The 27,932-nt window shown below is 41.8% G+C and overlaps 1 protein-coding gene across 12 annotated transcripts in view; it reads left to right on the top strand.

Moving 5' to 3' along the window:
- The window catches only part of LPP (LIM domain containing preferred translocation partner in lipoma), a 326,612-nt gene that overhangs the window by 276,389 nt on the left and 22,291 nt on the right, over positions 1–27,932 (top strand). For all 12 annotated transcript variants that reach the window (XM_021536843.2, XM_021536840.2, XM_021536845.2 and 9 more), the window contains one exon: positions 7,000–7,169. In XM_021536843.2, the coding sequence (XP_021392518.1) occupies positions 7,000–7,169 (170 nt within the window). The remainder of the gene's footprint in view (positions 1–6,999; positions 7,170–27,932) is intronic.

The raw sequence follows: 27,932 nt of genomic DNA, 5'->3' as shown, positions 1-27,932 counted from the left end.
GTACAGTACAAGTGACAAGTAGGTCACTGCAGGGACCTGTACATCTGGAGTCAAGTGCAACACAGTTAAAGCAGAATAACCAGGACACAGTAATTAAATCATGGCCTTGAATTTAATTTATGAAGTGTTTCAGGCACACATTGCAGCATGAATCTGTGTTTACTGTGAAAGATTGTGTTTTCTGACGTCTGCTGAAGAAGGGGGAATTAGGATTGATCTGTCTCATGTCCAAAGGCTGTGTAAGACAATTGATGCCTACAGCCTGCTACTGTCAAATGGTGACACTTCAAGCTTGGATCCTGGCACAATAAACCATTGCCAAGGGATTCCCACTCAGTGAAAAGTCTTGAGTTCAAAAGTAAGAAAAGAGTAGGTAAGGAAAACAATAGTAAGATGAGCTAAATAATAGTTTTCTACAAAATGTACAAAATGCCTCTGGGTTTCCCTCTGTACCATTATTGCAGTGCCCTGAGTGCCAAAATGTCAGAATCACTCTGGGACAAATATGATCAACACATTTGTGTCTAGCATAATCAGTTAGGCACATACCTCCCACGCACTGTAGAAGGACATAAGCCATCCCTTGTGGATCAGAGATCCCTCTTCTATTCCCTTTGAATATTCCCTATTTGCTGGATGAATCAAAGAACGCAGGACCTTGTAGGGTACTTCAGAATTGCCGAAGCTCTGAAACTGGGAGTTAAGATCTCCTGTTACACTGTTCCTAATAATCAATTTCTGCTCCTGCATCCCCTTAAAATGGAGTAATTGTGCCTGTCTGACATAGGTGTCCTGAGGAATCCCATGTGCTTGGGAAATGCTTGAAAACCCTTGGATAAAAGTCACTAGGAAAGAGGAGGGAGAGAGGGGAAAGTCTTGTTACATTGTTGACTATGGTCAGCGTTGTCCTCGAAATGCTGTTTTGTCATCAATATTTCTTCATTAGGAATAATGATTTTTCCACATTTACTGCCAGCTGATTCAAAGCCATCCAAAAGCAGAATGTGTCATGAATCTCTAAAATGCATTCGCTGGCAAACTTTAAACAGAGATGATTAGAAAAATAATGCAGCGGAAATACTGTGTGTCTTGAGGCTGCTAGGGGAACTTTTAGTGAGATATTTTGTTCAATGTATTTATCTATTTTCAAAGTGTTCTTGGTGCCATTTTGCAAAGGCATTGTGCTGTATTTTTTAGTTCTTTCTTGCATTGTGTATCAGGGCTGCAGTGAGAGCTGGGGAATACACTTAGCTGATCAAGGGAAATTGTGTAATTGATAGGCACCGAGGATATGACCTTGTGGTGTATTCCCACAGTACAGTTAGATGGGAAACAGTTTTTTCCATCATGCAGAGTTTTTTGAGATATCAACGTTTTTTCCCCATGTTTCAGCAAATGCAGAACCTCCCTACTTTGATGCTTTTATCAGAAAATTATCCCCTATCTCTTCTCTACATAGAATGCATGCTTTGAATTCATGAATTTAAGCCTTTTGTGGAGAGGTTTGCACATTTTCTCTCTCTCAGCTCTTGGCATCTGTAGTTACTGCCTGAATTGTCTGTGTTAGGCACTGTACATCACAGTGGTGCTGCCAATGGCTTAATGTCTAAGTAGATATGACAGAAATATAATGCTGTAGCCTAGAAAGGCTACTCAAGTCCCTGGATGTGCAAACAAGAGCATCTCAAGCCACCTGTGTGGAGTTACGTTGCCTTTATCCTTGGGTCCATTATGATTGCTATCAGAATATTACTGCCATAAGGATTAGTTTGACATGTACCTATCATCCATCTTCACTGGTGGATGTTTGTCCCATTTGCTCATGTTCCTAATCTGACATTTAAAAGTGATGCATGTTCCAGATAAGTTGGACAACCTGTGCCTAATTCTTCATCTCCAGATTGTGCCCAGTTTCTGGCCAAATCTTAAGAACTTTGCTGAGTAACAGCTCAGATTATGGCCTTTCCTATTCATTTTCACAGTTAAAACCTGCATCCAAGCTCCAGTGACCTTGAATCTCTGCAACATCCTTTTTAAAAAATTCAGTTTCTCTCTATTCATGTTCAACTAGCTGCAGAAATAACTCTCTGGCTTCTAACTTAGGCCAGATAATTTTTGCCTCTTAGCCATAGAGTCATAGAATATCCTAAGTCGGAAGGGGCCCACAAGGATAATCAAATCAAACTCCTAAACATCTTTCCTCTGGTTTCATTTCTGCCTCATATCAAACAGAAGCTTCATGTCTTTACCTGTGTGACCTGTAATGACCTATTTCCACCCTTCTTCCTCTAGTATTCTCTAGTGACATATCAACTCATCCTTCCCATCTGAAGTTGTCTATGTTCAACCTTCAAGCACTTACATTCTCTTTTGTGTTGTCTTTGTCCTTTCTTCAGAAGCATTCCATTAAACTTCCTTTAAACTCCCTCCGGGTCCTCTTTCAAATTCTTCCTTAACCTTTTCCTTTGCTCTGCTGTCTACAGACTCCTTGTCAACAGTAAAACATTTAGAGTGCTAAGACCACAGCTTCCCTTGCTGACTGGTTTTATCTGATTGTTTCCTTCTATTCCTATCACTACCTGGTTGTTATTGCTTGTATTAGATTAGGTTGTAAACTCCTGCAGTTGTGCCCTTCTTTGAATTCTGTGTTTTCCCAATACCCAGCAGAATGGATCTGTTCTATAATCTGAGCAGCCAGGATCTGTGGTGTTATAAGTGAAAACCATGTAATAGGAGTAATGAGATAACAAGAAGTTAGAACATGGCATCCTGTGCAATATGAGCTCCTCTCCTCCCTTCCCCCTCTTCCTTCAGATTCACAATATTTCAAAATTTTACACAACAGAAGAGAGTAACTGGGGAAGTTTCAGAATAGAGTGTAGTAGCTGATGTGTCCTTTCAGCTGCTGAAGTGTTTCTGTGTAATCCACTCACTAACGATGGCATTTTCAGCAGGGAAGCCTCTGCAGGCACTTCTGTACATCCCCCCAAGGTAAGACCACCATGTGGCAGCCAGGCTGGGCTGAAGGAAGGTCACAGCACGGCCAAGGTTACGAACCTCTTCCATGCAAAAATAGAGGACTCCGGTCTCCCAGGCTTGCTGCCAACTATTGCCTTCTAGTTTTGCTGAAATGATCTTGAAAAAGGATCTAAAAAGGGCTGAAGGGGCAAAAGAAGAATGTTGAAATGACATAGTTTTTCATCTTCATGCAGTTTAGTGCTAATTTTGTTCTTTGTCTTTAAGCTACCTTTTAAATGCTGTTTGTGGAAAGCAAATGGGTCACGTTGTTCTGTGTTTCTACTGTAATACGCTGCCTGCTATTTTTCTCTTAGATTATTTGTGTAATCTTTTTTGTGCAATCTGTTTGTTCTTGAGTCTTGCAAACTTTGCCTTTGCTACTTCTTTCCCAATAAGCAGTGCAACTTGTTCTGTGTTCACTCATGGGTATTCTGCACACAACGGACTGGGTTATTTGAGACAGTGTGAAAATATTAAAATGGGGAACATGTGCGGGCACTTAATTGTGGTGAGCCCAACCACAAATACCTTCGCCGTTGGTAACTGGCACAGAGGAAAAGCAGACCTTTGTTTTGTTTTTATCAGACATAATGGTAGATACATTGTTTTTAGTGGGGTTTTTCTGGTTTTCTAAGGAAATGAGGCTTGTGCAATCGCCCTGCCTGTGTGCATGTGCCGGTCTGCTTGTCAGTTCCTCCTTCACCAACACTTGAAACTAATAGCCATTTTCAACTACATTTGAGCGAGTTGCAGGAGTTGGGAGAAGAGACAGGTTTTTGCAGAAGCCTTGTGAGTTCCCAGATTGCACCAAGGTTTGCACAAGGTGCAGTTTCCAGTGATCACATTGCTGCAAACCAGATCGGTGTGTATTTGCCCATGTGCCTTTAAGTGGATTCAGCCACCCAACTGTAAGCTCCCAAATTTGAATATATTGGCTTATTTGCTTTTACCTTTTGGGTGAGTGAGACAGTTGGGACAGTTGCTAGGCACAGAACATGTGTTTTGATTCTCACTGGAGTGGCCATGTCTCATGAAGAACGTGGTTTGCTCAAGGCCACAGTGTTATAATTTGCATATAAACTTATAAAAAAGGAAGCTTTCTTTAAGCTGTCCAGTGTGAGAGTTTATAGGAGTATTTCTGTCTGTGTACTTAATAGCAGAAACTGAACTTCTTATAAATGTAGACAGGTTAAGTCTGTCACTGCCACAGTGGGAATCTTCTGTGGAAAAACCCAGAAAGAGGAAGGAAAGCCTCAGGAAATGAACTTAAAGGGGAGAAGTTGGCCAAGACTCAGGTTGTGCTACTCTTTGGTTTGTACGTGAGCACCAGCAGTGTAGTTGGGGAATACCTCAGAGCCATGGGGGAATGTAGCCTCAGGCCACCTTTGGGAGGCAGAGAAGATGTCTTTATTCCCTTTGCTCAAAGAGGGCACAGAGGTACAAAGGCACTGAGCAACAGATTACAGGAGTATGTATTTGAATTAGGAAACAGACCCAGGTCTCCTGATACAAGTGCAGCCAGAAGTATGGTCTCCATGTAGACAGCTTCTTCAGCATATGGAGAGATGCCTTGGTCAAAGAGGAAGATAAATGCTGAAGCACACAAGAGCTGGCTAAATTATGTGTGTTAGAAGAGAAGGAGGAGTTGAAAGGATTCCCACATGTTCTGCTCAGATGTTAACAAAGAAAGCTGAGAAGTGTTTGCATAGACACTACATTATTCCATGTCCAAATGCCTCATAAAAATAATACCGGATGATCACAGAATGGCACACTAGGGAAAATAAATTCTTCAGCGGAATATTCCCTCTGGAAAAACACTGTGTAAAGTAATACACTAATGGCTTTCAATTTCATGTTTTATATATAGAGATATTAACTGCTCCCCAGACGTCTCTTCGTGTTACAGCCCAGCTACACGAGATGTTTGGAGAAGGCCCTGGAGCAGCTCTGTGCTGTCCACACGCAGGGCTCAGCAGGGCTCTCCTGTGGTACCCAGGAGGTGTCTTCTGCCTCCTTCTCAGTGCAGTGCTTGCTCCTGTGGTTCTCTCCAGTGGGTTTGGATTTTTTTCTTCCTAGCCCTCATGGTTTTTTCCATTCTTCCCCCATGCTCTGTAGCCTTACTACCATGCTGGGAAACCTGAATTCCTTTTCTGTTCATAAGAAAGGAGTCCTCTTTAGAAGTGTTACAGTGGAGTGATTAAAGCACAACAGTGACAATCAAAACCCTAATAACAAATGCTAAGGAAAGTTAAGTTTAAATACATCATTATTAATTCTATTTGGGGGAATTCCAGACTTGTCTAGATTCTTCTGGTGAGTTATCCCTCCACATTGCTCATTCTGGGAGCTGTTTGAGCCAGGAACTGTCTGTCCTGTATAAAGGCAGCTACAGCTATGCCATTGTAGCAAATCGTAATGATCTGGATTCTTTTCCAAGCTTTCCGAATATATCTCAAATGTGTATATATATCATCCTGCCACATCCTGAGGGATCCAAAGGTAGCTTACATGCTTTGTTCCCTGAATGTAGCTTGTTGGAGTGTGGGACAGGCAGGAAAGAAGTCATGACTGTGGGGACATTGTCAGTGTACAGTGAAGGGCTGCAGTCTTGCTCTTGAGATGACAAGACAAGTCTAACTTGTATAAGTTGTGCAGTATTTGCATTAAAAGACCATGCAATAAACAGACCATGGTGTGAGAGAGCATTATATCATCACTGGATTATGTAATTATTATCAGGTACATATTATTTCTATATGTCTTTATTAATAATTCTATACTGAACTCAGCTTGTACCTCAGCTCTTTCTTCCCTTCCCACCCTCACTGACCACACCACTCCACCCATGAAGTCTTCAAGAAGTGCAGGGTCCCAAGGCTGGTATCACCACAGTTATTCTTAAACTGAGGAGTACAATTTTGAGTGGGGCAATGCCCCAGATCATAGTTACTCTATTACCTTTGGTGGGGTTCTCCTGTGTAATGTGGCTGACCTCGTCCTTAAGGCCTTTCATTTTCTACATCAATTGTTATGTAAGTACATCAGAACTTAATGGGCTATCTCCATTTTCTAGAGCCTAAATGGCAGAGAAAAATGGCTAAGGTGTGCCTTCTACCCACCTCTTCCATCATCTCTGCATCACAGTCTTCCCTAGGTAAATGTCTTCCTATGAGCTAAGGAAATCTTATCTTCACTTTAAAACTATCTGCCACATAGCATCTTTAGCAACAATCTGAAAAAGGCAACAAGCCTTTTGTATGTGCATGTCTACAGGCTTTTTATTATGCATTTGTGTCTGACATTAAAGACCTTTTTCAGAAAAAGACAGAGCTCTTAAGACATGTCTGTACTTAGAGTCTTTACCAGCAGTTTCTGATACACCTTTCTTGAAGGATGGGAAGAATAAAATACCAACACATCAGTTTCTTTAGGAATAGTTTCTGTGCTTTAAAATAGACAGAATATCTTAATCTGTATTAATCTTTGAACAGGAAAAAAAAAAGTAATTTGCTTCATTGAAAGAGGTTTAAGCTATACAAGCAAAAACTTCTCTTTAAATTGAGCTGCCACCAGATAGCTTTATGAGGCCTCCTGTGACAAAATCCTTTCATATAGAAGCAAGGCTTAAGGCCTTGGTTTATCCCATCTAACTGAGGAGCTGAGGATGACTATATAGCTGAGTTAGGTGATAGCTGAGCTGAAGCTCAAGATCCTTACAATGATTGCTGGCTTGCAGCATCATGACTGACATGAGTGCTGTCTTGGGAGCCAATTTCAATCATTTATAGATCTTTTCATGTGGACCAGCACCAGAGTGCCTTCCAGTGGCACTGGATCTTTGCCAGCAGTAGCACAAACTGTTTTTCTGTGGACTGAGCTGCTACATCCCCCTCACCAGCCATGGGCAAATGGAGGGACCCTCTGTGCAGCTGGGACGATGGGCTTGCTTTGACTCTTGTCCTTTCCCTCTGGTGACAGGACGCTGTGCCCGCTGTGGGGAGAATGTTGTTGGAGAAGGCACCGGTTGCACAGCCATGGACCAAGTCTTCCACGTGAAGTGTTTCACCTGCATAACGTGCAAGAGCAAGCTGAGGGGACAGCCTTTCTACGCTGTGGAGAAGAAAGCCTACTGTGAACCCTGCTACATTGTGAGTACCCATTCCTCTTCATGCCCTGATTTTAATGCACAGACATGGGAAACATTTATTTCTTTCATTGCTGTGGAGTTACCTTACAGTTAAAATCTGACAACCCTGTGGCAGTACCATGAGCAACAAGTTTTTTTATGGTCTTCAGAAGAACTCTGGTCTTTTCAGCTTACTGGGTGAGTTACATTTTCTGGTCTGACTTCCCTCTGAAATGAAGTGGACACAGCAGGAGAAAGAGCTGGGTTTTGTGATTGTTTCATCTCTGTAAGGAGCAGACTATGCAGTCATTTTTTAGCAGTAGTGTGGTTCTCAGCTTTCTGTGTTGAGAAACCTGATACCAAAATGGTTACAGACTGGACTGTGGTGCCCAATAAGATTAAGGAGGTGGGATGCAAGAAAGCACTAAAACTTCTAAAATCAAGACTTTTGCCTTGCTTGATGGAAGACTTTCTACTGAACTAAGGGTCTTTGGATTAGATATCTTTTGAAGCTTACATTAACCCTAAAATTTCATTTCATGCCTCCAACAAGGTCTTAAAGCAAACAATTAACAGTTGCTCTTGAGGAGCTGCACATTTTGACAGACTCCCATAACAAGTAGCTGGAACCAGTTGCACAGGTGCAAATTAAATAAACATCCCATAATGTGCCTGAGGCTTTACCTTGGTCTGACCTTAGCATCCAGTTTCTAAGGATTATCCTTGTAACTTAAAGTAAGAAAAGCACTGGAACATTCTTAAAACACTGACAGATCTTTCTTTAAACTTCCAGTTTTGAGTTCTTACAAACATTGGACCTAAGACCCTTCCAGAATTGGATTTACACTTCTGAAAGTAAAAACTGATATTTTTCATTACATTTCTGTCATTCCAGTTATAATTAGAGCAATGATAGGATAATATTTCTGAAAATGCCACCAATATCTCATTGTTCTCTCGATTTCTACAGAGCCTTCACAGTGAGATTGTTGCTGAAATATTGAATATAGAAAGGGAGGCTTGTGTCTTGTTTACAATGGCAGTGATAGATGGGCCTTGTTAAATTGATTTTAAAAGCTAAATGGTCTTTTGGTGAAATATGTACCTTTTAAATAATTTCTATTTTTGTTTGCACTAAAATGATTGTGCCATAAAAAATTTAAGTTTCATTTTGTGGCAAGTTTAACCACGTGCAAAGCACTGAAGACTTTAGGAAGGTGCATTCATAATATAATTGGAGCAACTTTATGTAACTAGAATTAAACATTTCATTGACTTCAGGCTGGAATTGACTTCATCTGCTTGCAGATTGATACTTTCTTTTCTTCTTTTTTAAATCAAGCACGCATTCTACACCACTCATCTGCTTTAGTTTGGGAAAACATCTGCATTAGCCACTGTAGTAATGGTTTAAGATTATTTAATCCCATTACTTATACACTTCATTAGCCTGAGTGAATTGTTGGCAAGGGTTCAGTAAACTTCCTACATTGGGAGATAAAAGGATAAAAAAGGAAAGGGAGAAGGATTCTGTTCCTCATTTTCTTTCAAATTTATCTTCTATCTATTTAAGGGATAAAGGAACGATAATTGCCTGGTTGCATCTGCGTTTGTATGTTCTGTGATACAGCTTTGCAGCTCTGAGTACAGAGGAAAGAGTAAACGTTTAATAGCTTCCTTTTATATAACCAGAAGGGGCCTTTAAATGTTTATCCATGCAGTCCAGAAAAACATGGTTATGGAGTTAACCCAAAACACGTCTGGATCCATCTGCTGCTGCACATGCAGGGGAAAGGATGGCAATGCTGAGGGGGCTACATATATGTATCTGGGCAGCTGGTACTGTGAGTGAAAAATGGGAAGGAAGCTGGCAGTCTGATGCAGTAAAGAAAAAAATCAAAAACCCAAGCATATATTAAACTATAAATGTGGAAGAAATAAGTGTTGGGAGCCTACGTCTCACTGTCTTTCAGAAGGCTCGGGACTCTGCTGTGTAGAAAGCCAGATCTATAAGGGCTCTAGGCTTCTGCCATCCACTGGCTTTAGGCCTGAGGAATTTGTGTCCTAGAGCATATGTCTCATTGATTTTTCAGTGGAATGAAGCCTGCATTGGCTTCAGTAGGATAATGAATGCCTAAGTACACCGAGGCTTTGAGCTAGGCTTGCAAGTTGTTCTTGCAGATGAATGAGGCCCTTAAATTGATGAGACACAGTCTGACTGTGTTTGTCTTTAGATGCTTTTAGATGTGTGATGCAGTTATCCTGAACTCTGAGAGTTAATGACCTGCTCAAAATCTAGCCTGTCTAGCCAGATTCTGCTGAATTGCGGCCTCTGAATATTTTTTGTTTTGGTTTGGGGTTTTTTCCTCTTTCTTTTTGGTTGGTTGGTTGATTGGTTTTGGGGTTTTTTTTTGTGTGTCTAGTTTTTGAAGGTGGGTGGGGTATTTTTTGTTTCCCAAGGTCCCTCTATCAGAATATAGCTAGGATATTAGGAATCCTAGATCTGTAGAAAATAAGTGGGACTAAAGTCCTTGACTCAGATTCCTCTGGACCTGAATTCCCATGGAAGGTGCAGCAGATGTGACTGCATGGCTAATTCATGGCAGTGGCCAGCTGAGAAAACAGGATTCTCAGAGCGAGTAACTCAGTGAAACTTGTTTCTGGTCTACCTAATACACACTGATTTCTAGCACACATCACTATTTTCCCAAGTCAAAAACTCTTGAGCTCTTATGCAAGTCATAGAGGCTTAATTTATATAAAGAAAATAAACTACTACTTCCCTTGTAACACTGGCCTAGTTGTGATATATAAATTCTTGAAGCCTTTGATTATTTTTTAATAATTCGCTGGTGTGACTTGTGGCCTTATGCACACAAAAACTATGCACAAAAATAAAAATAAATGTTTTTCAACAATTAGAATTGGCTAATCTTCTCAGTTTGTTGTGTGACTCTTCTTAGCTGTGGTGTAGTGAAGCCATAATTAAGATTTCTGTGAAGAGCTGTATTTAATTACTGGTTAGTCAGTACCAAGCCTAAATAGCCTGCAGAAGGGGTTTTCTTTGTTGTTTTTGTTTCTGGTTTTATTTATCAGTGATCCAAGTAAGATGAAATTCCCCAAAAGTCTGAATTAACATCTAAGGAAATCAATCACCTGTTCGAAAAGAAATATTTTTCTTAATAGGAATTTGAGTACCAGAGTTAATTTCTTTCACACAAAAATCCTCCCACCCAAAAGCCTGTCACTATCATTTCCTGTTACATCTTTTGAGTGCAGTGAGTTCTGTTGCCAATGTGTTTGCTGGTTTTGCTCTGCGTCCAAGGATTCTTTCATTATTGATGTTATTTCTAAAAGAGTACCAGTCTTCTCCATTAAGACTCTTCTGCTGAACTAAAAGCAACTGTAAAATCTAAAGTGTTAATAGGAGACAGATGTTTCCCAGTCATGATGACAGTCAAGTTAACATTTGAAATACCCTCATAGAGTTTCCAGTCTAACCAGTGCACTGCTGCGCACGTGATGAACGCTGTGTCTGCAGTATGTTAACAGTATATTTCCCCCCTCCCTTACAGGGCAAATTACTGACAAAACAACATTTGGTTTGCTTCCTCTAAGTAGTTGAAGAGATTTTAACACTGGACTGAGAGCAGGGAAAAGGCTAAGCGTAATATCAGTGGAACTGTTGTTATAAAAGACTGAAGAGCAAGATGCTGAGCAGTGCCAGCTGTCTGCTGTCCAAATACTGTGTTATCATAAGGACTGAGCACAAGGTTAACCAGACACACCAGTCTGGCAAGAATGATGCCGCTGTTTTGTGAATGGGGTGTTCTTTGATGTCCAGATAATTTTCTCCAGGATGTGGAAATTTTCCTCCATTCTTTCTCCCCTCTCCTGACAGTCTGGCTGTTGGCAGATGGAGATTTGCATTCTGAGATGAGGGCTGGGAGGCTGAGCTCCTGCAGTTAATTCAGAGAGTATCTTGTTGATGCTCCTGGCCTCTCAGGGTTTCTTCTGTTGTGTCCAAGTCAATGTGACCCACCTGAGAAGAGGACCATGGTGGGACTGGGAAGAGTACAAGAAAGCAGAAATAGCCAGGGTCAGATGAAAGACTTCAGAGAAGTGATGGGCTAGAAATGATGAAAAATTGATTGAAGGAGAAGAAAGAACCTCTCATTTCTGTCAAGCTAGAGCAGGGGATATGGTGGGTATGTTCTGCGGAGCCCTGTGGAGACCCAGGGATCAAGGTTTTATATTTCTGCTGAGTGCTGTGAGATATTGAGGACAATATCTTAAACCCATCCCCAAAGATCCCTTACATGGATTTTTTGCAGGTGAAGTTCATCTTTCCGTAGTATTGAAGCTGAGGAAGTGCTTGAAGGAAGAAGAATTATGCACAGGAGTCTTGCCCTGATTATTGCTGTTACCCAGGTTTGAACTTGGGATCATAGTGCTCCACCTTTTTTCTTTTTTTTTTACTTCTCCCCCACCTCCCCAATTACTTGTTTTGTGAGCAGAAAAGGGTATATCTTAGAGGGTTTTTTTCCTCTTACAATCTTGTAACTTCCTGGACTATCAATGACTGTAGTTCAGTAGGAGAAGATAGTTCAGAACAGAACACAAGAGAAATGCTGATGTTTTAAGAAATGGTACAACAAGGGCCACTGCTGCCATGGAGCATCCTGGGAAAGCTTAAATTTGCTAATCATTCTAAAATGTCAGTGTTAACTCAATTTGTGCTCATTGAAATCTCTGGTGAGACTGCTATTAGCTTCAGTGTGACTGGTGTTGTAAACCTCACCCTGTGTGCACGTGAGTGTGGTTTGTTGAAAGCTGTGCAAGAGCAGCTTCCTGCAGCACATAGGGTTTTAAAGTGTAAGGTTGTTCCCTGCAGTAAAACTACATCTATTTTTAAAAATAATTCAGCAATTTGTAAGCAGGGATTACAGCACTAATTTAGCAACTATGTAACAATTTAAATTGGACCAGAAAAGAGAAACTATAATTTAAAGATTTTTTTTTTTTATGATACAAGTTTTCTTCTTTTTAAAGTAAAAAGCCCTTTATTCTTGTTTTTGTCAAGCAATGTATTGAATTTGAGAGTAATTTATGGAAAGTGCTGCCAGCATGGTATTGCAAGTGCTCCACAATTTGAATTTAAACTGCTCAATGGGATCATTAAGACTATTATGCCTGCTTTCCAAAGAGTTTGAATTCAAAATGACAACTGGAACAAAAATATAAAATAAACTAAGGAGAAGTCACGCTCTCTTTGCGTGGTGGAATTTTTCTGCCCTCGAAATATTTCATTGAGATCAATGCTGCTCTTCAATCCTCTCCTAGAAAAAAGCTGGTGTTGCTAGTTTTAGTTCGGAGCTCCTGTGTGAGTCATCAGCAGCAGGGAGCTGAACCTGTGACCCGTGGATCGAAAAGCATTAAGGCTCAGCTCCTGTGGCACAGAGATGGAGCTGGGCTGTGCCAGGCAGCAGCAGGCTCAGCCCTGGATATTTCTTACCCTCAGCAGAAGTGGTCCATGGGCATAGCAGCCACAAAACAGGTCCAGATTTTGTCTCGTTCACAGGCATGTTTTATTCCTGCTGATTATTAGCGTTGATAATTTTGCTAGTCTGCACCCAGTTGGTAATTCCATGGAAAAAACATAATGTCAAGTGGAATCTGTGACATCTAATAAACTGATTGTTTGTAAAAGTGGTAAATCCCTTAAGAGTGTAACAGCCCTTTCTATTGATACCAGCCAGGAACAGCTGATAGAAAAAATAGAGACAGAAGGTGGAGGAGGAATAGTGGCTATAAGTTCAACTCTACTACTTTGAGTGGTAAATGTTCTTGTGCAATCAGGGCACAGATAGAGGAGGATGGCGTGCTATTACATAAGCTGCACCTGGAGCTTCCAGGAGCCCAGGTCTAAGAGGCACAAAAACATGTGAGAGAATATGTCAATGAAGCATCTTCTGTCAGAACTGGGACAGCTGAACTTAGCTGACCCTCTGGAAGACTGCATCTGTTTTTTCAGTGGCCTACCAGCTGTTACAGGGGATGGGTCATGCCTCTTATTTTGTCACAAGGCAAGGGAAAAGGTTCCTTTGCAGGGGTAGGTGAGTGGGGGAGTCAGCAGAGGTCAATATCCTCCTTTCTAAACTGGGATTATAAGAAAGGGGAGAAAGTGTACCATGAGATGATGAGGTAACGCTTTACAGAGGCTCCTCTGTAGAGACCCAGAGGCTCATATTAAAGAATACAAGGCCAATTCATCTTTCTGTCCAACAAGGACAGGACAAGAAGCCTGCAAATCAAGCCTGTGAGAAGGAAAATTCATAGTGTTCTTGGAAGACATGAGAGTGAGCCCTGCCAAGAATTGCACTGGGCTCACCTTGGTGATGGATTCTGAGACGAATATACCTTGGTGTAATTGACTTTCCAGAAAGCTGACTAGAGTGTTGCTTTAGAGGAAGACCAGCAATGGACCAGTTGTGGAGGTAAAGCAACTTGATGCTACCAATGAGAACAGTGTCATGAGTGGGATATTTTTGGAAAAGTACCATAGTGCTGGACAGCAGTTTAATAGATACATTTGTGTTGGAAGGTTGGGCATGAAGTGATGATTAACTATTCACAGATGTCTTGGTGGTGCAAAGTTTTGTTAGGTATGTATCACTTTTCATTCCTTTTCATGGCTGCTATTTAAAAATGTGTCCATATTGTGATGACTCCTCCTCCACACCCGAGCTTGCTTGATTTTTGTGATGGCTTGCTAGAATCCAGATCTTTCCTCCTATGTGTGTGTTGGCAGCCATAACAACTTGTAGTGTTGTCTTTGCCTTGTGCTTTTATAATTAGAGGCATTTTTCATATTTTGATTATATGAACTAAGCATTGATTTGACATGTATCATCTAGAAAAACTATACCATGGGAAATGAAGAGTTCTTAGTGACTGAAAAGATGATACTGTAAAGGACCAGCTGCTGCCATTTAGTGAATTTCTTGCCTCACGGGGTGAATTCCACTGACCAACTGTATATTCTTTGGAAGAAAATAGTCTCCCTCTCTGTAGGACTAATGGGATTTTATGGTTCCTGGCTATAGATCCACTTAGGGATCATGCTACAGTAGAGGGGATGGTGAAGTCATTTAGCAATGGATCTTAGCTGTGTGTTGAGCCTTTCCTATGGAACGTATCCCAAAGCCTACTGCCTTTGCAAGTGAGCAGAAATGGCTTATAAGGCAAGAATAACATATTTGTAATATCTTCCTCATTTGCAGTCAAATGTAGATAGTTATTGGCAACTTACAGACAGTGTTTACAGTGTTCATCTCTTTTCTTTCATCTGTTCTTCACCACCTCCTCAGTGAACTACTTGCTGCTTTCACCCTTTGCTGCCCAAGCAGCATTTGGAGATGCCACTGCAATAAACTCTCACTGTGGTGTGCCAGTGAGTGAAAGTCTTTGCCTTTGAAAAACTTCTTGGTAAACAGCAAGTCTATGGAAAAGGCAACAGCATTGTTTCCATATTGGAGATGCAGATCTGACCCTGAGAAGTTTAAATGCAGATTGTTTAGATCATGTCTCTCCATTACAGGAAGCCTTCAAGGACCCGTGGGACAAACATCTCTTTTCAAGGAGCGGTTAAGGTCTAGGCATGCACAGACCTAGGGATGTTTTTCTAGCCTTACTTGTTCCAGTTCTGAGCTTGAATGACATGTCCAGGACCATAAACACATCTTGCACTGTATAGCTCAGGTTTTCCATGCCCAAGTTTTCTACCTATATGCAATTCAGCTTGGCAAGATCTTGAGGTGAAGGAGCTACCTTTCTTTTCTTCCCCTCTTACAATCACTGCTGTTTAGAGACTGGACAGGAATAAGAACAAGCATCTGAAAGCTGAATGAGGGCTCTTGGAAAACCCAGGAAGGTGGAAGGTACCATGACAGCGTTCCTTTCCAAGTAGTCCTACTGCTTACTGCTTACTGTAACCCTGCATAGTTATTTGTCCATTCAAACTGCTGAAGACAATTATTCTGAAAAAGCTGTAATGTATTTGAAATTGGGCCTGTAATTTAGGTGTGTTTTTTCATCAGATCTGTATATTATGGAGCTCTGTCTTTTCTAATGCAGTGATGTTAAAGCACTGCAGTGTCCAGACATAAAACAATTGGAACTCGCTGAAGTAAACAAACCATTAAGTATTGCTTATTTTTACCAGTGCCCCTGTGCAGAGCTGCTGGCAAAGCATGCTGCAGTACCTGCGAGTAACAGAGCAGAATCTGTCCTGGAATGGGTGTGTTTGGATTTAGCAGGGATGGTTCCCTGAGCAGCCTTGAAGAGCAAAATCTTGTCTTGCTCAGTCTCAATTCCAGATGCCCTCTTCCTTCAGTCGAGACAGTGATTTGCAAGCCTGAGTGCCAGGGAGCCCAGCAGGCTCTTGCAGCGTGCCACTTGAGCCGTCTCCTTGGTGAAGCCCCACTCCAAGGAATTTGCTCTGGCAAAAGCTCAGCCTTTGAGTCGATCCTCCCTCTAGTGTCTGCCTCTGCTCTTCACTGCAGGACATGATTTGTGTGCATGTGATGTTTGTTTGCAGTGGGGGAAACTTGCCATCATGCACACAGAAACCCCAGTGGACTTGGGAGATTTCTGGTTAGAAAAAAGCCAAAATTATGGCAGTGTAAGGAAAGTACAACAAATGGAAATGGTGACAGGAGAAAAAGTTTTTTGATTTTAAGAGTATGTAGACTAGTACTCACGTAGGGACAAAGCAAATTGTAAGACTGTTGTTTCATCTCATCTGCATTGATTACAAAGCTATGGTCCAAGTACAATATTGACAGAAGAGATAAATAATCCAGTGGGGTATTTTGGGCAGAAGGAAAACCAGATTATAGCTTAACTCTGATGCTGTGGCATTTGCTGGGGACAAGAGATAATTGTGCAGTGGTAGGTAGAAGCCTTCACAGGAGCAGAGAGTTTGATGTGGTCAGTGAGGTCCCATGATGTGTGCCCATCTCTGTGAGGCCTCTGTGGGGGTCAGGCAGAGATGGCACCACGCACGTCGGTGGGCATGGAACTCAGGGGGCATCTGGATAGCTGAAAGTGAGTGATGAGATCAGCGCTGAGAATGAGTGATGAGCTCAGCGTTGTCCCTGCTTTGCCCTGGCTGCTGTTTCCTGACAAACATTTGACACAGAAGCACCATGGAGGTTTTCCACACAACCTGATGCTGTAGCTGCCAAAGCAGACTTCCACGCAGCTCTCTGAGGCAGTGAGAAACTGGTGGCCGTTCTTATGTTACATGCCCATGTTTCAAAGGCTTTTGTTCTTCTTAAAAATAGAGCTTTATGGAAAGAAATAAACCAAGAGTCTTTGTGACCTCTTTGGTGTGAGGTTATAAAGCACAGATTCGATATTCTTTAGTCACTATAGGATGCTGGCCGTTGAAAAAAATTTTTGTATTGTTTTGATTTTTATTTTGTTATGAATGTGTTTAATGCTGCAGCTCATTCTATTTACATCCTTGCTGTTTGACTTTTTAACACAGAGTAGCCTTCCAGATTCTCCTGTCACTTAACATTCTTTATGTAGGAGTTTTTTTCAAACTGCTTCAAATATGTAAAAAGTAATGGTTATTGTGCCCAAAACCTAAACCAAACCCAGATATTTTCTGTTGTTTGTGATGGGAAACACAGCAAGAAGGGAGAAAAATAACAGCGTTGAAATGTAAATTAATTCTCAGATGTTATCAGGGATTGAGATTTTAAGTATGAATATTCCATTAGCTCCTGACTAGGTAGTTTTTTGTTTAAGGTTGTGCTTGAACCAACACACCATCTTGGCTTTCCACCAACAGAGATATCTGTGTAAATGCAATCTGTGCTCAAGCCAGACAACACTTAAAAAAAATCTATTTAATATTTCCTACAGCAAGCCATCTGTGACTGGTCACATTTTAGGAAGCAAACGAACATCATAGCAATGTTCGCCAATCTCTTTGAGTAACTTCTAGACTTTTTAAATTAAATGTGCTGCCAAATATTTATGTTCTGTTGCGAAAAGAAAAATATTTGTTTGACATCCTAGTCTTCCTGGCAATTTGCAGTTGGTTGCTCCTCTGAGGAGCTGTGCTTTTCTCGTGGGTGCTGCAGGGCCAAAGGAGGATCTGGGAATCCCTAAAGGTGCTTTTTGGGCTCCTCAGCAGGGGATGGGGGCAGCTGTAGCATGATGTGGCTCTGTAGGGGCTGAGAGAGGATGAAGCCTGGGTCCTCCCGTGGAGGGTGTGACAGGAGCAGGCTGGGGACCAGGCTGTGCCCGTGCTGACACTACGGCTCAGAGGGTGGTGGAACAGGCACAGGTGGCCATCACAGCATTCCTGCCAACATGCAAAAGGCTCAAGAGTTCCCGGAAAAGCCAAACCACTTAGCAAAATGTCTTCCAGAGCATCTGCCACAGGCACTGCAGCCATCACCAAGGCAACCAAGTTGCCAGAATTTAGCAGCAGCAAAACAGAAAAATTAGCGATGGCCAAAATCATGGCTGCTAAATGCCCTGATGGAGCTGAGCTGTGCTCGAAGTCATATCTAGAATTTAGCAATAATTTTCAGGAAAAGTCTTGTTTTTTAATGCTGTTCCACAGATTTATGACTGGCTTAAACTTCATCGTTCTAAAGTAGTGAAATGCCTTTGTTTAAGGGCTTGGAAATTGGTGTTATCCTCTTGCTACATACAGGTACTAATAAACAAGTAAAACATCTAAAACTGTCCTGAAATAGTGAATTCTGTTTTGGAAAGGCTGAAATGTTCTGAAGAATCCCTGGTGGCACAGCACCAGTTTTTACCAGTTTTTACCATTTGAAATGGTCCATATAATTTGCCTGTACTTTCCACCTTGGGACTGTTGCAACCAGCAGAAACCCAGGTGAATTATCAGCCCATAACCTGTCCACATGTGTGTGTCACCAATAGGAACAATGCCATACATAGAACATGCATATTCTTATATTCTGGAAAGAGGCCCTTGCAACAGAACGGGGAGAGAAAGCAGTCCTGATTTGCTCTATTACCTCTGACAGTTTTATTTTCACTGTGGCATGGCAATAAGATTAAAGTTTTATGTAATATCACCTCCATCCAGACAAAAAAAAAAATAAAACCTCTCCTCTGTGGTACTTAGATTTCAAACTCTTTTTATAGAGCCTCTGCATCTGTTAATAAAGTCCTTAATTCATTTTGAACATTTTATTGTCACTTTGGATAAAAGTTTAATCAGATAGAATTATTGCCCTTCTAATATTCCCTTAACCTTTGCATTTTAGACTTAGACCATATCATTTAAATTTTAAAATCACTCTTTTATAGACTTGAATGCTCCCATCTCTTTTTTAGAGGGTACTTTTGCTCAGGAATGCTGTAGTCTGTCTTGAGGTCATGTGAAAACTTTAAAGGCTCTAATGCGAGCACTGCTCAGTTTCTACTGAAATGTCTTGCATGCCCTATTAATTACTTTAATGGTGACATGCTGGTTTAAGGGAGTTCTTTATTAATGCCACTAAATCTTTTTTTTATTGTTGTTTAAACACTTTTCTTTCCTTTATGTAGATGTATTTAATCCTTTCTGTCTTTAAAATAAATGAGTGCATAACCACACAAGATGTTTGACATTTCCATCTTTCCATCTCAGGAGGATGTAGGGAGGATTTTGCTTCCTTGTCCACGTCCCACCAGAGACATGCACATCTGTACTGTCTGTCTTCATGTGTTAGATTGTTGTGGTGGAAGTAATATTTGAAATCTGATCTCTCTCTTTCCAGAAATAATATACAATGAATTTGCTTTTACTCTTCCAGGATGTTGAGATTGTAGAGGTCACTTTGGTTTTTTTTGCTGGTAGTGCAGCACTCCCAGTTCAAGAGAGGATTTACCTATATTTGAGCCTTTTCCTAGTAAGGAGGACATGTTGATTTTCTCTCCTCAACCTGAGCTAAATAAGAGTATTCTAGTAGTCCATTTTTACTTCAAAAATGTATAGCATTCACTATACTAGATTATTTATAGAGCAGCCCTTTTGCTGAACTAGCTAACTGGTAAAACACTGACATCCATGCCTGCAGCTGGATTCTGGTCTATCAGGTTTCTGGTTTTTTTAAGGTGAAATCTTTTACAAAATGCCTATTCTTGATTCATCTTAGCTGCAGATTTTCTTGGTCTGGGAAGGGGAAGCAAGGTGTGAGAGACAAAATATCATCAGGACCTGAAGAAACTTTCTCAAAAGCACATAAATGACTGAGGAATTGGCTGCTTTTGGTTTGCTAACCCACTCTTGACAATGAGACTTAAACTCTTAGCAGTAAGTCATGTAATTCTTTTGTCACTTTAGAAAATGTTATGTCTCCAATAAGGTTTCACCATCAATAGATGGGACTCATCACATTTGAGATCTATAAATAAACTTCACTGGTTTTAAAGAAAATCAGAATGGATTGTTGAAAATCTCATGAAAAGGTTTCACCAACAGCAACTAGTTTTTTCTTTGGTGAGGGAGCAGTGGTTTAGGGTTTGGGGTTGGTTTTTTTTTTTGTTGGTTTTTTTTTTTTTTTTTTTTTTGTTGTTTTTGTTTTCTTTGGACAAAGTATGACAGCTTGTGTTACACTGCAGGGTTTCTCTTGACCTCCCCTCTCCCAGATGATTTCCAGCTCCTAAAAACATCTGTGCCCAGCTGGGTAATAGAGTTTCTGTGCAGCCCTCCATGGCCAATGTATATTTGTACCTACACACAGATTTGCACAGGAACAATCTGGGAGGCTGAATTAAATCTGAAATAATTTGGCATTTGCCCAGAAAAGGTATTCCTTCCTTTTGTGGACCTTCCCTCAGGTTTGTCCAAATCAGTCTTCAATTATCAATAATACATTTTGCTCTTGGGTGGGCAGAGCCTTTTGCTCACAACTGCTACTTTAATTTTGGAAGCAGGCAGCTCACTTATGCAGTTAGATGGTACTAAAGGGTACCTTTTGCATTTTCAAACTTTGCTAAATGGCACCCTTTGCATTTTAGAATAAGTAGCTAATTAAATGGCAAGGCTGAGTGCTGTTTGAGCCATGCGTTAGAGTCACTCCAACTTAGATAAGGAACTGGATCCCATAAAACAAATTAGTCTAAGTTGTGGGCCTGCTCCCACTGATCCCAATTTAAATGTTTTCTTTAAAACTGAATCCGATGTGTAGTGCCCAAGCCATTGTGGCTAATGAAAGACATGAGACATACACCCTGTCTCACAAAGTGATCCTCTTGAGTGTGTGAAGAATCTAGACTGGCTTGATCAAAAGAATTTTCAATTTCTGTTTTTTAAAGTAGAAGTAAGGAAAATTCAAGTTAGTTTTAGTGGAATTTCCCTAAAATTAACTGAAAAGCACAAAACATACTTTTCCCCCCTCTAAACTTGTTTCCTTCCCTTTTCCCATGTGGTTACCTTGTTTATTTTTTAAATAAATAATCATATTTTAAAGCAGTATAAATAAATTGCAAAGTGTGCTCCAATGGGGTAGATAAATATATTCCATCTTCTGGGGAGTGATTATTAAATAATTCACCAGTGGCAAACCCAGGAGTGGTTATCCATTTTTCTCTCATTCATGGGTAATTTTTTCTACATCCCGTAGGAGCTCATTATGTTTTCTTTGTACATAATGTTTAATAATTTTAAAATCTGGCACTAACCCCTCCGTCTACAGATTCTTCATTTTTTCCTAAGTATTTGTGCATGTGTACACATGTATGTATTGGCAGAGGAAGATATTTGTTTTCCTTCTACCTTTTTTTTTTTTTTTTTTTTCTTTTTCATGTGGAGAGAATGTGAGAATTTATGTATGAAGTGAGGTGGGAAGTTGGAGGCAAATTTCCTCCAACTGTGCAAGGGAGTTTCCTCCTGCACAGATGGTGGATGGGTCACTGGTCTCACCCTTGGGTGGCAATCAACAGAACTTCAGGGCTGTGGCATATGTTCATATGTATAAACAAAGGAATAGGAAGCAAGGTGAGGGAGTGGAGCATTTGAAGAGCCCTGTCTCCTTTTACTCAGTGTTAGGAAGAATTTGGTTATCTTCTAAGGGACCAAGAGTGAGCCCAATGAGCCTGGTCTGTGGATAAGCAGTAAGCTATTACCTGATTGAAAACTGGGGCTGTATCCCATCAGTGGAAAAATTGCCACAGATATGGGGATTGGTGGGCTTTGAATCTGACCTTAAGGGAAGAGTTCAGCTCCTGGTAACAGACCCAAAGGCCTCTGTGGGCTTTGATCAGGCAGGGTGGGCAGCTGGGCAGAGGACTGGATGGGGCTGGCACATAGCAGGAGGCTGCACACAGTCAGGAGCTGGCACCTCCAGTGCTGGATCCCAGTTCAGAAATGGTCGTGTTCCCATGACTGTGTGTGCTCCACAGGGCAGGAGGTGAGGGACCACCATCCTGTCCTGCAGCTGCCTGGTGCCAGTGCCCAAGGAACTGTGGTCAGAGCTGGGCTCTCCCCCAGGCTGGAGGCAGATGTTTGCAGTTAAAGGACAATCACTACCTTGGTGCTGAAATGTGTAATTAGCCACAGGAAATTCTTTCCTTAGCTGATGAAGACCGGAAGGTAAAAAAATGTCTCTTAATGCTTCTGCTGTTTTTCCTTGGGAGTTGAGTCAATCTGGCTGTCCTCACAGAGGGGAACAGCAATACTATTCCCCAGCAGGTAATGATCTCTGTTGTTCTCTTGTACACGTCTAGATGTCCATACTGTTGGCCAGAAAGGAACAAAACCCTCTCACTGTGAGGTAGGGAGCTGTTTTATTTCTCTCTCCCTCTTTTTCACATTCCCTGTAGGCATGTGCAGACTCTGGGTTTCAGAGGCTGGGCTCTGTACTAAGCAGGAGCAAACAGCTTTTCCCTGGGACAAAGACCAGATCCAAACAATTTGGTTTTGACTATAATTTCCATATGATTCTTGACCTGGAAATTCCTTCTTTTTTTATTCTGCTAATCCCTTTTGAGGGGGGAGAGGGGAAGTAGTCCAGGTGTGAATTAGCAGAACCTTGAATATTTTGCTTGTTTGTGAAGAAAGGCTCTTCTCTCCTTTGCACTTCCCAAGCTGATATTCTGCACATTTACATCCCCTATCTCCATCATAGTCAAAGCCCGAATAACACATTCTGTGACTGGTTTCTCTGCAAAACATGAGTTTTGCTGTGCTCGGTATAGGAACAGAGTGCTGCAACTACTGAGGCTGGTTCTGGCTCTGAGCTCCCTTCTCCATCTCATTTCCTGCTCCAAATGATTGGTAATTTTCACTCCTAGAAATGATGCTCCAGGATGGAAGAGCACAGGGAAAGCTACTGTTCAGGTGAAAGAACAGTGTTAAATGATGAGATTGAATACAAAGTTCCAGAGCAAATGAACAGTGTCTTGTTCAGCACTATGGGCACGTGAAAGAAGTTGCACCTTGCAGAGCAAGGGCTGGAGGATAAGTTGGGGTGTGCTGGCCAGTGTGCCAGCTGCAGGAAAAGTTGTGTGAACTGGAGGTTTGTGGAACTACTCTAAGTTAAACCTCAAGAAACTGGTGCCAGGGAACAAAGAAACGAGCCATGGACTGGAGTGGTGTTTGATGGATCTGTCAGGAGCTGGGGAGTGCAGAATTACTGCCTTGCTGTCTCCTCTGTGCCCAAGGCTCATCCTTACATTAGCAGTTCTCCAGCTGTAGAGCACAGGAGACACCTGTGTTCTTGCAAACCCAGACTGCTGGCACTTCCATCAGGGATGCTGTGGAATTCTCTGCTGATTGATGTTCTTGATATTAACCAGAGCTGAGCACTGCCACTTGAATGGAGCAGGAACAGCAAACTGCGTTCTCTAGAAACCTGAGCTTAGGCTGTAGATAGAGACGTTTCCATTATGTCCTTTTTTCTTCTTACATGCACATGCTGCCTCTCCCCATGGACCTTGCTGTCATAATTTTTGTGTGAATTTCCTGTCCATGATGGTGATCCAGTTGCTCTTTTGCCCTCTGTCAAGCACATTCAGAGAGGAGAAGTGGTTGGCTCAAATGGGCAGGGTAAATCCAATCTGGGAAGCTGCCTGGGGCTTCCCCATGCCCCATCCAAGGTGTCCATACATAACCCAAGCACTTTTTCCTGCTGTTGTTTCTGAAATGGCCCTGCTGGCAGCCTAAATACCCAGAACTCTCCCCACGCTGACACAGAGCTGGGCACTGATGTGCTCTATAGCCTGTATTGCAGTGAGCCATTTGGAAAACTGTAGTTGCCAAATGTTTCTGTTTTTACATGAAGCTATTCCACCGAGGTTATCTGATTTTACTTTGGTGCTGAGAAAAGCAGTTGAATCAGACAAGAGACCTTGTGGGTGGAATACATTATGTCCAAAAATCAATCATAAGGTAAGGAAGGAATAGAATGGAGTTTATTTACAGTCTGTTGACTTTTATAGTTAGCACCATTTATTAGAGAAGATGAAGAAGAAAATTAAGCAGAGGGCAGGAAAATGTTTCTTTGTGATATTTTTGTGCCTGGCAATGGAAAGAGATGTGTGTACGAGCTGACGATTTATCTTCTGCCCTGAAGAGAAATGACTTGTTCTCAAATGGGCATGAAATGAAATAGTGCAGAACACGATAGGAACTTTTCTGAGTAAATGGGTCAATTTCCTGTCATTCTCTCGATAATTGTATGTAGAGCACACTATGCTCCAAACACTGGCAAATGTGATTTTTTTTTCCCTCCTGTTATTTTACTCCTCTTGTAAATGGGTGGAAAACATATTCCAGAGCTGGCACTATTATAATCAGCTTTTGCCAGTGGCTAATAGCAGTCCATTTTCGGTGAATGCTTATTACCTTTAAGCAGTCCAAGACACTACATAATCACCCAGCACTGTGTAGACTGGTACTGCTAGGAATGAGATGCAGTTATAGGGACTGCATTGCAAGTGCCCCATCACAGCAGGAAATTTGCTTGTCCCTTTGTCTTCTCTTGCCTAATTGCAAAATAAGCCCTGGTGCTCTAGCTGGAGAAGGAGCCTTGTTTGCCTTCCAGAACTTCCTGGTATGGTCAGGGACTTTGTGCCTCACCATCCCTTAGCAGGCTGATGCATTTTCCTTCACTTAGAGCAGCCCTCGCTGTTACTGAGGGGAGATGGTTTCAAGTCAGACTCGCTGAGGACTGAGCTGGTAGCTTTATTTTGGGTGTTGTTAATTAAAAGTATCAGAAGTGTTGTATCAGGTGTCCAGTGGATGACAATTAGGATCTCTGTGGCAGACTAGGTAAATCTCACTGGACTGGGCTAATGCAGTGATGAGCTTCACGAGTGCCTTTGAACCTCTATCTTAGGAAAAGAGAGACAATACTTTAGGGTTGGCCCCAACGTGCTGGATTCTGGCTGTGGAAATATCTGGAAAAATCCCAAATACTTGATTTCAATAAATTTTCTCCCTCTTAACTCTAAGCTAAGCAAAATACAGACTTGTCCAGCCTATCTGATCAGACCCAGTATTATTCTCCTAGTTGGAGGTTATAGGAAGGATAAAAAAAACAATCCCAGCCTGATCAGGACAGCACATACTTGGGCTGTGATATATCACCTGATGGGGTAACACAGCCCTGTGAGAGTTAAAACCCATCCCTGCATCTCCAGTGACTTAGGGAGAAAGTTGCCCAAGAAATGGATTTCAGCTGAAGATTATTGAGAACTAATGTTTTCACCCCAGTTATCCCCAAAATGAAAATCTTAAATCACATGTATTGAAGACTAGAATCTAAAAGCTTTGAAAGGAAATCCCAGTAACAGATTTTCTTTTTTACTTTTTCTTCCCACTAGTGAAAAGCTGATTCTCAAAAGTGTGGCACAATTAGGCATTTCCTATGCAAAATTTTCTTTTAGGAGGGGCCTTTTTGGAGCTTTAAACAATTTTTTTAAAATTTTTTTCTTACTGGCTGTAACTAGAACTCTTCTGTGAATACTACCCAGGGTCAGTGTCACCTTCTTTCTGTATATGGAGGGCAGGTCTCAGTACAAGTTGTATTGGGTCACAAGTTAAAAAGGCTGTTGAAAGATGTTCAACTCTGATTTTCTTTTTTTGTAGCTGTTGCTTGTTTTTTTTATTTTATTTTTCCACTAGCATAGGAAAATGTTAGCTTTTCATAAGTGTCTGTAAGGACAGATCTGTTTGTCTTGTATGTATACTGTTGATGCAAATGGACTGAAAGTAAAGCTACCCAGAACAGGTCTTCATCTTCTGCTTCTGCTGCCAGGACAGGAATTCATGTAGCAATCCCACTCTGTGAATCAGCAGTTGCTGAAGTATGCACACAACTGCTGGATGGAGCTGGCCTCACTTGGCTCATGTGTAAGGCTCCAGACTCCTCACAAGTCATGATGAAAGGGAAGTAAATGATCTCTGACCTCCATCAGCAGGGAGCATGGAGAAATGTGAATTGTTTATTCCACCTGTCTTTGGAAAAGTGCAACCCTGGAGGACTGATTCAGAAGACAGTTATGCTCAGTAATTCTGGAACAGCTCAGCTGCCTGGGATAGGATCAGCTCACTGTAAATCCACCAGGGGAATTGGGTCAGAATTCGGCCGTGCTGCTGCTTCGACCAGGGAATGAGTTCTAATGACTCTTTCTTGGAGCAAAATAGGAAAAGATCAAGGGCAGAATTAGTCATTTTCCCCATGTTACATAACAATATTTTAGCACACATTCTTCTCCCTGAACATTTAAATGCATTGCTTGAATAATCACTGAAGACAATGTGGTAATAATGTGTTCCTGATGTGTTGGAGGCAAAGCATTTACTCTGGTTTTACTTTTGCAAAATATATTAAATTACTTAGTTTTTGCTGATGTTTACACACAGGGAGTGTAGGGGGTTGTTTTGGTTTTTACTGCTATTTCTTTAAGGGAGCACAAGGGGATTGCTCTTAAATGGGTCTGATGCTTGTGGTGGAATTCATCCCAGATAACTTCATCTTGCTACAAGCCATGTGCTTGGGCTGACATGCATGTGCCTTGGGAGTGATGGTGGAGAGTTATTGGTGCCTCCTAGGGAAGGATATTTTAACCAGCCCTACCAACAACGTTTGCAATCACCCCAGTGCTGGTGTCACCTTTGCTTGGTATATTTAAGGCAAGCAGCATCTGAGTACCTAGAAAGTAGGCTTTCTTCCGCCTTAGCTCCCACATGGCCTGGTTGTTTAGTCATGCTCTAATTCACTCTCGTTCAGGACTGGCTCCACCAGAAAAGGCAGCTCCGACCATTTTCTCGGATGCAGGAAGAGAAAGTGGAGCTGCAATACATCCAGGTGGTTTTAAGTAGTCAGGAAACAGGAGATGAGTGGACCCAAGCTCTGAAACTGCCTCAGCTGGAGGGCAAAACTAAAACTGCCCTTTCTTAGATGTAGGGGAGATGTGACAGAAAAGACTGCTCCAGAAGAGCTCTTGTTGCAGCTCCAGCTGAAGCCAGCATGCAGGAAACACCCAGGGATGTGCCAGAGAGGGTCAAGGCAGGAATGGAAGTGTTCATTGGAATGATGTGGGTCAGAACTGCACTTGTCTTCCCACCATGGCCTCCCAGCCTGCTCCACCTCCAAACTTGGAAAAACACAAGGCTAACACAGATAACTGCAAAAAGGGGATGGGAAAGCACCTTAATCCAGGGGAGATGTGCAGTGGGCACCAGGATGGGCATGGCAGTGCTGGAGGGGTGAGCTGGATGGACTACAGAGCTACTTGTGAACAAAAGGTGGGTTAGGAAGGCATGGTGTGATTTCTTCAGCTGGCTGGGTTCTTATTGTCAGAAATGGATTTCACTGGGCTTGCAACTTGGATTAAAAAACATGTCTCTATTAGCTGCAGACAGAGATGCGTCCTGGAATCTTGGAAACTGTTTCATTGCTGTCTTTGGGAGGAAATTTTGGCTTTCCGAGTTACAACATGACTGATATGTTCTATTTGGGTTTTTTGAGAATTTTTTATGCTCCCATGACTCAAATGTTTTAGAATTTTTCCTTCAAACCATGTGTTTGTACGCTCTGACTAGCATAGCATTGCATTGGATATTCTGGCATTGGGCAGTGGAGGATGGAGGAGTGTTTTTCCACTGCTACCACAGCAGTCTTCAGTGTTGCAAAGAACAACTTTTAGCACAATTCACCATGCTCAGTTAGACTGACACTTCCCCAGGGGGAGCAGGCACAGGGATTTTGATCCACCAAGACCAGCACTGCTGAATAGATGCACTACAAAGAGAGGCACAAGCCTTGCCTCATACTGTGACAACTCTTTCTGGCCTAAAATATGCCACCTCTTCTTCTACCTGATTTTTGCTGCTTTTATGTGCTTACATAGGGTCTGTCCTTTAATGACATAATTGTGAAGGAGTCTTCTTCACCAACCCTTGGGTCTTCTACACTGTTCACAGAACTGCAGCTGTAGGATATTCACTCAGTCTTGTGTCTCTGCACTGCAGGGTGCAGGGGGGTGGTTAGGGCATCTCTTATTTGCACAGGTTAGTATTTGCTAGGGCAGAGCCAGACAGGCAGAGGAATTGATGCCATTACTCTAAGGTCAAGCTGTTTGCTGGGGAGAGAGAGAGAGGACATCAGCCCTCCAGGCATGTTCTAAGAACACACTGCAGATCCAGCTCTGCAAACAAGATGTACAAGGACATGTCCCATTTGTGAATTTCCACCAGCCCTGAGTCTCCAGCCAGCATTGAACAATCACCACATAA

This window comes from Lonchura striata, chromosome 10, assembly GCF_046129695.1.
Source record: "Lonchura striata isolate bLonStr1 chromosome 10, bLonStr1.mat, whole genome shotgun sequence".
In the NCBI taxonomy this organism is placed as follows: domain Eukaryota; kingdom Metazoa; phylum Chordata; class Aves; order Passeriformes; family Estrildidae; genus Lonchura; species Lonchura striata.
The sequence above is the reverse complement of the archived record's forward strand: the minus strand, read 5'-3'. Positions and strand labels throughout refer to the sequence as shown.